The sequence below is a fragment of the Cygnus atratus genome, chromosome 2, assembly GCF_013377495.2.
Source record: "Cygnus atratus isolate AKBS03 ecotype Queensland, Australia chromosome 2, CAtr_DNAZoo_HiC_assembly, whole genome shotgun sequence".
NCBI lineage: Eukaryota > Metazoa > Chordata > Aves > Anseriformes > Anatidae > Cygnus > Cygnus atratus.
In genome coordinates, this window is record NC_066363.1 from 68359652 (window position 1) to 68369018 (window position 9367).

General features: G+C 43.8%; 1 protein-coding gene across 1 annotated transcript; it reads left to right on the top strand.

The window, feature by feature from the left end:
• The first annotated feature begins 4437 nt into the window (after positions 1-4437).
• Positions 4438-9367, top strand: GCM2 (glial cells missing transcription factor 2). The gene is made up of 5 exons (XM_035560353.1): positions 4438-4479; positions 5870-6122; positions 6530-6642; positions 8159-8284; positions 8471-9367. The coding sequence occupies exons 1-5, from the start codon at positions 4438-4440 to the stop codon at positions 9365-9367; spliced, it is 1431 nt and encodes a 476-aa protein (XP_035416246.1).

Here is a 9367-nt window from a genome sequence, read left to right on the forward strand (position 1 = left end):
GTGGTCACCTTCGGCAAGGGAATGGTGCCTGAAGGCACTACGAGGAGACGTGCAGGAGCTGCTTGACCAGGCTGACACCCTTTCAGTAGCACTGCTTATTCTGACCAATTGTAATACTTGATGCTAACAAGTATATTTAAACAAGATACCACAGCTAGCTTTTTTTTTTAAGCCTATCAAAAATAAAGAGAAATAGTAAGATGTTTTGTTCCATAATGCAAATGTTGTTAAGGAAAATGAACTGAAGGAAAAATTTATCAGGAGGCTTTAAAGAAAATATTGCAGGGAGGAGAGAAGAGAGGGGATAGAGTTCAGGCAGAATTAAGAAGTGTGCTCCCAAGACTGAAATTCAGGAGGTCTAGGAATAGAAAAAACAAAATAATAATACTGACCTTCATTACTGCATTTGCATATCACCTAATGGAAAAAGGATGTCTTTGTTAACACACAACGACCCAAGAATAGCAGCAAAGTGCTTAGGTGTTTATGCCCCTACTGCCACAGCATTCAGGGGCTAACTAAAATAACCCCAAACATTACAGCACACACATCCAGAAAAGCAGCACCACCTGAGACAGGTGTCACACACTGTCACCCCACATCGTACATGCTGGCACTGCACAGGGAGCACAAAGGAGAGGCACCCGCTTCCTCCAGGCATTTCAGCAGCACCCTCAGATTTCCTGCAAAACCCACACCCAGGCACCCGCCTGCTGCTTTTGGTGCGTACATGGGCCTGTGCAAACAATTTGTGTTTACATGCTACAGTAAAAGTGTTGTAACAGGAGATATTTGGAGAGCAGTAAAGTCCCTTGGAGGAAAATAATACAACAACCACCTCATCATCCACAGTGAAAGCTTAAAGAAGTTGTTAATAGGACAAAGGAATCAAACTCAGACTCCATAAATTATTTGTCATTCTGGTAATTTCAATGCAGTTAGTAGAGGAACAAGAAAACCTGATTTTGCTCAAAATCTTCTATAGTGTCCTAAAAAGTAGACTGCAATCATGAACTGTTAATGTGTCACAAGCACTCAAGTTCTTACGCTCAAAGTACACACAGTTCCAGTAAGCACACACATCCAGTTGGACATATGATTGCACATACCCCCAAAAAACTTTATAGCACTATAGACAGCAAAAACTGGGGAACAGCTTGTGGGAAGATGCTAAAAGCATTCTTCCAATCACAGCATTCACATTCCTAGGCCTCTGATACCTTTCAAGTTAAAAACATTGACAATAAATAGATAAGTGATAACAGCAAGTAGCTCTGATTAGCCTTTAAAATAAAGTCAGTCTTTTCAAACACTGCAGGCACAAATAACCAGGGCCATCTTGTAAAAACATTTGCACCTGAGGTGCAGCTCAGTGCCAGTAACTCATGCTTTTAAAGAAGGGCTTCAATTCTCAAGTTTTGTTTGAGAAATGCATCTGAATTTCTTCCCCCCTTTTCCTGCAAAAACAAGCAGTTGGCTGAATCCTAGAATGCAAGACCTATGTAATTATTTTTTAAATAGAAAACTATTTGTGAATGATGGCTACCTTATATAACAACAGCAGTCCTTCTACTCCCCCCATACATGTACATACCAATGCAGAGTCAAAGAAGTCTTCAAGAAGTGCCATCAAAAAATGATTTTCATTTGGATCAATGAGGATCACAAACCCTCTTGTTCTTTCAAACCAGGATACCAGGTAAAAGGAAAAAAAAAAAAAAATCAGTTAAAATCTCGCAAGAAGAGGTAATAATACTTAAACTAGACACATCCGCAGCAAACCTCACACACAGGAATGTTTTCAATCTCTGCACTTCACAGGCCCCATACTGTGTTAAAAGCCACATTGCACAAAGGAGCTTAAGTTTTGCTAGCAGGCTACACCAGCTGCTGCCCTTGCAGCACTAATCCTCCCCCCTTCCCTCCCCAGTCCCATTTTTTTTCCCTCTTTCTGGTCTCAAGGCACCCATCCTTGGTGCCCAGGACCTCCTTGTCATGATACATTGTAGCTACTATGAACTGACCTCCTCCTGAAGTTTCCAAAGTGAATTAATGCTTAAAACAAACATTTCCCAAACTTTTGCAGCGTTATTATATGAATGCACACTATTCAATATACTACACAGCATCACACACCTATGGCTACCTACAGATCTATACCTGAGGTGCAGAGCTTAGACAGGCAAGACTTTGTTAATAATGTCTCCAGAAAAGAATTTTGATCACCTATATCCCTGAAAAGCATCATTAAGACACATTGGGCTGAGGACTCCTTGACACACAGAGAGCAAGTGCAAACTCTTCTCTCCAAACCACATTAGATACAGGCATTATTCAGCTTAGACACAAGTGCATTACTACAACTAATGCCAGCTGAACTCAGTGTTGTGCTGGTTAGAAGATGAAATACAATTGCAGATTAAATGAGCCTGTTGCACTATATCTGAAAGGGGACCTACTTAAAGTGTATGTTAGCTTTTATAATTTTAAAAGCTGAAATTGCTCATCAATTCTATTACTATAAACATTTTGCTACTTAAAATGAATTTAGACTGTATTTATATTGTTTGACAAAAACCACTCATCTAAACTCCTCATCCTCTGCCTCCCTCATCAGCTTAAAAACATAGGTGCAACAATGATGTTAGCTTCTGCACTGAAAGCAGTGCAAAGAAAGTGAACTCACCCTCCTACCCCTGCTCAGCTCAAGAAATATATTTATTTAAAAAGAGAAAAATTTACCTTTACAAGCCATACTCTAGTACTCACTTCCTTCAGGGTCTTTTCCTGATGCAAGCAACCCTAAGTCACCTTAGTAATTTATATAGGCATTATACTCATCTTGTCTACCAGTCCTTGCTCGATGAACAAACTCATCCCCTGTTGAAGATCGCTTTTCAAGTAGAGCTGCACACACTTCAGCAGCAGGGAGACATTGTGGAATTCATTCTTGTCCAGCTCCTGAAGAAAGACATAGTGCCACGCTTGGCTGGCCTGATGCCATGGGTGACAAAGGCAGGCACCAGGACATTTAAGATCAGTTAAGGTACTCACCTTTCGCAGTGCTTTGTCCAGCTGGACAAAGACAGACTCGCTGTATTTCTGGAGAGGCTCCATTCCTCTCTCTTGAAGCAGATCACTTATTTTCTGAAATCCCTTCCCCTTGAAAGCATCAGTGAGAAGCGATTCAAGCTGTGGAGGGAGGGGAAGCAAACACCACAGAGGCTAAAACAGGCAGGCATTTGAATCATTGCAGTGCTGATTACAAGAAAACACTCACCATGCTACTCTAAAAGCTGGGGGGGGGTTGATGGCTTCATCTATACTTACTTGGCTTGTTTCCCTACTTTCATTTCACTGTTACACCTGAAGGTGAAACATTTGTCTTAATCTCCAGAAGAGACAGGGGATTGCAGGAGCTTCACTACTGAGTTATTTAAAGGATTCTGAGGAAGCAAACGAGCAACTCCTTTGGCACAGGTAGCAGTACGTCACTCTTACCCCATCCCACTGCTCCTGCAAAAATTTTTACATGTTTACTAAGGAAAAGGCAGTGGTCTTGGCTTCACTTGCAACGTTACGTTAAACGACTAAAAATCCTAGATCCTGCTACATACATTCAAGAATGCACCTTTAAATAAATATATATATATAGGTATATACATTTGGGTCCCTTCCAACTTGGATATTCTCTGGAATTTGTAAAACAGAAGCAGGGATGTATTTAAAAGGTATTTACATAGTCTTCTGCTCTAGCTGCCATGTCATCCATTTCTTTACCCCATTTTTCACTTTCTTCTTCCTTTAAAAGGAAAGAGAAAACGTAATAAGAAAAAACTAACACTTTTTCTGCTCAAAAATTGAGGATGTTCTACCTACCCTCCCTCATCCCCCAAACAAAGTTTCATGAACACCCCATGCTTCCGAAGCAGTGGTGTCCCCCAGCCCTGGTGCAATGGGCTCCATGGTGCCCCCCACCTACCCACACATAGGCTGCCTGGCACCAGTGGGATGGAAGGGAAGGAGAAAACCCTTGAGGCCAGGTAGGAGTGTTTAAAGGATTGCAGGTACACAGAGCACTCCAAGTCCCTATAGCATTATGTCACAAACTCTTTTCTAATCCTGGGAGCTGAAAACAAACTTTTTGGGAAAATCCCCAAAACCAGAAGGCATGTCAACTACTGCTCCCCCCCCCCCCCCCCAAAAAAAAAAAAAAAAAAAAACCACCTTCAGCAGGTGCAGCACAACCCCGAACCAGTCTGAGCATACGGGGGGATGCAGAGCAAGCAGCCCTCACCTGGTGCAGAAGCTGGGAGCCCCCCTCCCCACAGGAGTCCCCTCCAGGGCCAGCCCCCTGCCGCTCGAGCGGGGCCAGGCAGGGACGCCCCGGGAGCATAAAAACGGGAGCTGCCACCTGCCGCTGTCCCCTCCTCCAGCATGAAGCTTACCTGGGACATCAACGACCCCAAACTGCCGCAGGTACCGGGTAGAGGGGGATGCGGGGGGGTCACTGGCACAGGAAGTCAGCAGGAAACTGGGGAACCCCCCTGTGATGCTGTTGTGATGTCTGTGATGGGGTCAGGATGCTGTTGGGGTTTTCCCCCAGGGCCTGAAGCCCTCAGGATGGCTCTGCCCTCCCAGTGAGTTATGTTTTACAGTCCCTTTAGTTCCTCAGTACTGCTTCCTACCAAGCCCAGCTCTTGCCTTGCAAAATCTCTCCCAGGGCAGTTATAGGGTTCTTGAGGGGTTCTGCTGATGGCCTGAAATAAAGGCAGGGATTTAATGCAAAACCTCAGGCAGCTGTGTATGAACTCCTAAAGCAGTCCTTGCTGTTAGACTAGCTTCCTTCTCCCTCGTTCCCCATTTAAAGGTATGCCAAAGGAAGCTCAGATCGATCTTTTTCCACTATAATTTAAACCATCTGAATATTGCATCTGTCTGCTGATGTGTCTGATTAATAGATTTGTCAATGAACATCCACTTTTTTCCTCGGTTTGTGAGCTCCAAATGTATTTTTAACCCAAGCAATTTTCATCTTGCAATGTATTTAATTTTGCACATCTCATGCAATTACAGAAATGATTAACTCTGTAAATGCTGGATGTAAATGCTCTGTAAATCCCTGAATTCACTGGGATTGCTCGCATGTAGTGTATATATATATTAAATGTGCATTGTGGGAATTCTATTTGCACTGTAAAATATTTGGAGTTCAAAATCTCAGTCATTCTTTCATTGTTCTGCTAATCACATTTTGGTAAGGAATGCTGGAAAGCCAGTGACATCCCAAATGGAAACGGTCTTTCTCTGGACCACCACGCATCTACTGCAATGTACAGAGTTGCATGTTTTGCATTGTTTTTTTTTGTTTGTTTTGCAAGAGTCCTGTTCATCTTGCATTAGATGCACTGCAAGCAACTGTTGCTTAGCTAAAACTTCTAGTTTCCAGCCTGCGGGTGTATGGCCCCATGGTGAGAACTTAATAGCAAGCAGAAGCAGGGCAGCTGCTGTCCTGTGTGGGCACAGGTGTGTGGGGCAGCCCACAGGTGCTCGTAGCAAGGCTGATGTCCTACATCTGGGCCACCTTACAGCAAAGAGGCATTGGTGACAACAGACCTTCTTATTACCAATGGTGATTCCAAAGGGGAAGGAGGCCTGACTTTCCTTCATGACACAGAAGCCCAGGCTGCCTTTCCCCTTTCACAGACTGTTTCTGAATATGCTGTTCTTCCAAAAACATTTTCTGCTGCTTCTGGCTTTTGCTGCATGAGAGGTCACAGAAAGAGCCTTCCCTCTCCTGCTGTGCGTTTTACAATGGGATGACAACCTCGTGTTGCGATACCCCGTCCTTTTGCTCTCCCTGCTGCAGGAGTCCAAGCACTTTGATGCCTTCCAGGATTGGCCGGATGGCTACGTGCGCCTCATCTACTCCAGCGAGGAGAAGAACGCACAGAGGCACCTCAGTGGCTGGGCCATGCGCAACACCAACAACCACAACTGCCAGATCCTCAAGAAATCCTGTCTGGGGGTGGTGGTGTGCGCCAGGAGCTGCGCCCTGCCCGGCGGTGCCAGGCTGCAGTTGCGCCCTGCCATATGTGACAAGGCTCGACAGAAGCAGCAAAGTGAGGGGGGCTCGGGGTGGGACAGGGTGCCTGGGGACCCCCCTTCCGTCAGCTGGGGCTGGCTGACTTCTAAACAGAGGCCAGGTTGTTTTCTGGCATGCAGACTAAGGTGGTGTTGCAAGAAGTGTGAGCAAATTAGTTCCAAATTCTGTCAACATCTGCCTGCAAATAGCTACAGGCAAATGGACCTACCGTCCTTTCAGTCATTAGCTTATATCACCCATGCAGCTCTAGTCTGCACTATTCAATTCTGCTCGGTAGTCTGCGTCCCATTTACTGGAATATCATATCTCAATCTGAATTTCAGTGAAGGACTTGTCCTATTGCTCTTGTGCTCCATTCACTCTCTGATCGCACCCTCGCCTTGAACAAGTGTTTTTCAGAAGTTTCTCGATCTGTTTTTGCAGAGAAAGCCTGTCCAAACTGCAACGCGGCCCTTGAGCTCATTCCTTGCCGAGGGCACAGTGGCTATCCGGTCACTAACTTCTGGAGGCTGGATGGCAAAGCAATATTTTTCCAGGTATAAAGCACACATATGCATGTGCACAGACAAGCACATAAATGATATCCATATCCAGAAAGATTTCCTTTTTTCTCTCTTTTTTTTTCCTCTTTGTGTGTGTGTGTACCACTGAGCATGGTGAGTACAGAGGAGTTCGGTGCCGTGCCTGGATTCCTCTGTGTTACAAACCTGGCCATAACACATAAAGCAGTAACGCTTGCCTGTCTTTTAAAAAAGCAGTACTTGAGGGGTAACTTTTTTCCATCTTAGCTGTAACATCATTATAGAGGTCTAAAGTTCTCTTGTTTATAGTAAACAGATATGAACAAAGCTTGTCCTGCACCTTAGCACGTCTGCTGACTGAATCTCACCAAGGACCTAAGATTTATTTCCTACTAAGATAAATAAATGGGGAAATGAAAGCATCATTTAAACTACATAACTTCAAACAAAAATTCCACTACATATGAAAAAAAACCCTTTGAATTCTAAAAGGTTTTCAAGCTCACCAGAAAAAGGGTATTTAGAAGGTGGTTTTGAAACTTTGTGATGATGTTTCTGTGTTCTTTTTTTTGTTTGTTTTTTAGCAGTACTAGGACAAAAATTTCACCAAACCCTTCTGTTTTGAGCTTACATTCTCTGCTGGATTTGGCACTTTTTTTCCTACCCAGACTCCAGTGAACTCTGTTTTTCCTATCAGTAAATGGAAGCAAATTGGCCACATTCCCTAATTCTCATGTGTTATTTATAATTGTTATTATTCAGACATTGCATCATAAAAATGCAAAACCTGAAAAGATTTTGATAAAAATTGTTGATAAATTCTCACTTGGAATTTGCATTTGATAGAGGATATCATTTTTAAAATAGTTTTAAGTTTTCCAGTTTGTATTAGGGACTGCCTGAAAGTCCACGTTGGAAAGTGTAATGGGTAAGTACATGTAGCATATGTTGTTTTGTCATATGTGAATATAGTTTTGCATACATAAGTTTGTGTATCCGCAGCAGCTTCAATAGCAGACCATCTCTGGATGGCTTTCCTGGGTATAGATTTCCAAAATGTGGTTATCATTTTCAAAGTAAATAATATTTGTCATCCGTTAGTGTGAAACCTCTTTAAAACCTGTTGCCATTTTAGTGGTGGGTGTTATAATGCAGAACTAGGATCATGGAGTTCAGTCAACCAACTAAACTAAATTTGTAGTGCATCCCCCACCCCCTTGGTTCTGACCAGCTGTTCCTGAATGTCATAGATGTGGGTAGCAGCTTTGCTTTTTCATCACCAAGCCTTGCAGCTCTGCAGTCATCACTGACTTCTCCTCCCTCACTTCTTACTTCTGTCTACCTGCAGGTCACAACTGGGCTTTATTTTTAAAATTTAATCCCCCCTTGTTCTTTAGATTCTTCTCTGTGCTCTCTTGTGCCAGGCCACAGGTTATGCTGTGTCTCTCTCTCTCTCTCATTCTTCTACTGCATTTTCTTTTCTCTTGCCTCCTTCCAGTTTGCATCTAGTTCTTTGATTATCCTTATTTAGGCTAAAGGAGTCCATGACCACCCTAGGCCAGAGAGTAAATTGGAGGCAGAGGCAAGGCGAAGTGCAATTAAGAAGCAAATATCCTCTTCTCACCAGTCCCAGAAAAAGAGACCTCTAAACTCAGAGGTAAGTCAAGGTTTTCAGTCAATTAGAGAGGTGTCAGAGGTGAATACTGGGAAGCCCAAGGCAAAACAAAGCTTTATACCATGCTACAGCTGTTTGCTTGGGACTGAAATGAGTAATAGTGCAAGTGTCAGGATGTGTATGTGGGCGGTATCCATTCCCAAATCTCAAAGATCTCGTCCTTTCCAGGTGGGAAGATACCATGATAGCAGTGGTTACGTCAATAACATGCAGAATCTGCCCTGCATGGATGGCCCAGAAAGAGTCAGCATCATCACAGACACCAGTTTTTCAATTCCAACTCAGTCTTACCCCTGGCCACAAAACGCTGACCTCTACAAAGCACCTTATGACTCAGCCAGCTTCCAAGAGGACCAGCTATCGCCATACCAGAAGTGCCCCAATCCAAGGATCTATGTGTCCAGACCGTGCAGCTATGAGTTTGGAGTTCCTACTTTTATAAGCTCCAGTCCTTACCCATCATTTTACAAAGATCCAACAAATCCTCCCACTGATGCTGACCCCATCAATTTGAATGGATCTCACTATAGTTCTTTGGCCAGCAATGACAAGATCTTTGATAGTACTGGTAGGCTTTATGGATTGAAACCAGTTCAGGGGAAAACTGCCGACAGAGAAAGGAGCGACTATGGTCAGATGCAAACAAGGGCTAACCACCCTTATTATTGTGGTGAGTACCCCAGCAGGTATGGTACCAGCCCCTCTCCCTTAGCCCCACCGTTACAAACCGTCATCACGACTACCACAAAAGTGTCCTACCGGGCCTACAAGCCATCTGCGCTGAAATGCAGCAACAACCTCTGCGATATGAACAACCTTCAGAGCTATACCCACGTGGCTGAAAACGTTTCGGGTGCTATCTATTCAGGGATGAAGAATCAGGAAGATTTTGGGATGATCAAGTCAGCGTTGCTCTACCAGCATGATGCAATCCCTGCAAAGGCTGAACCAGCTGAGAGCGTGGAGACCTATCGGTATGGGCTACCACTGGGGAACAGCTATGCTGAGCATGAAGGACAGGACTTAAGGTTGGAAAGTGCTGAATATTGGCTAAACGCTGCCTAA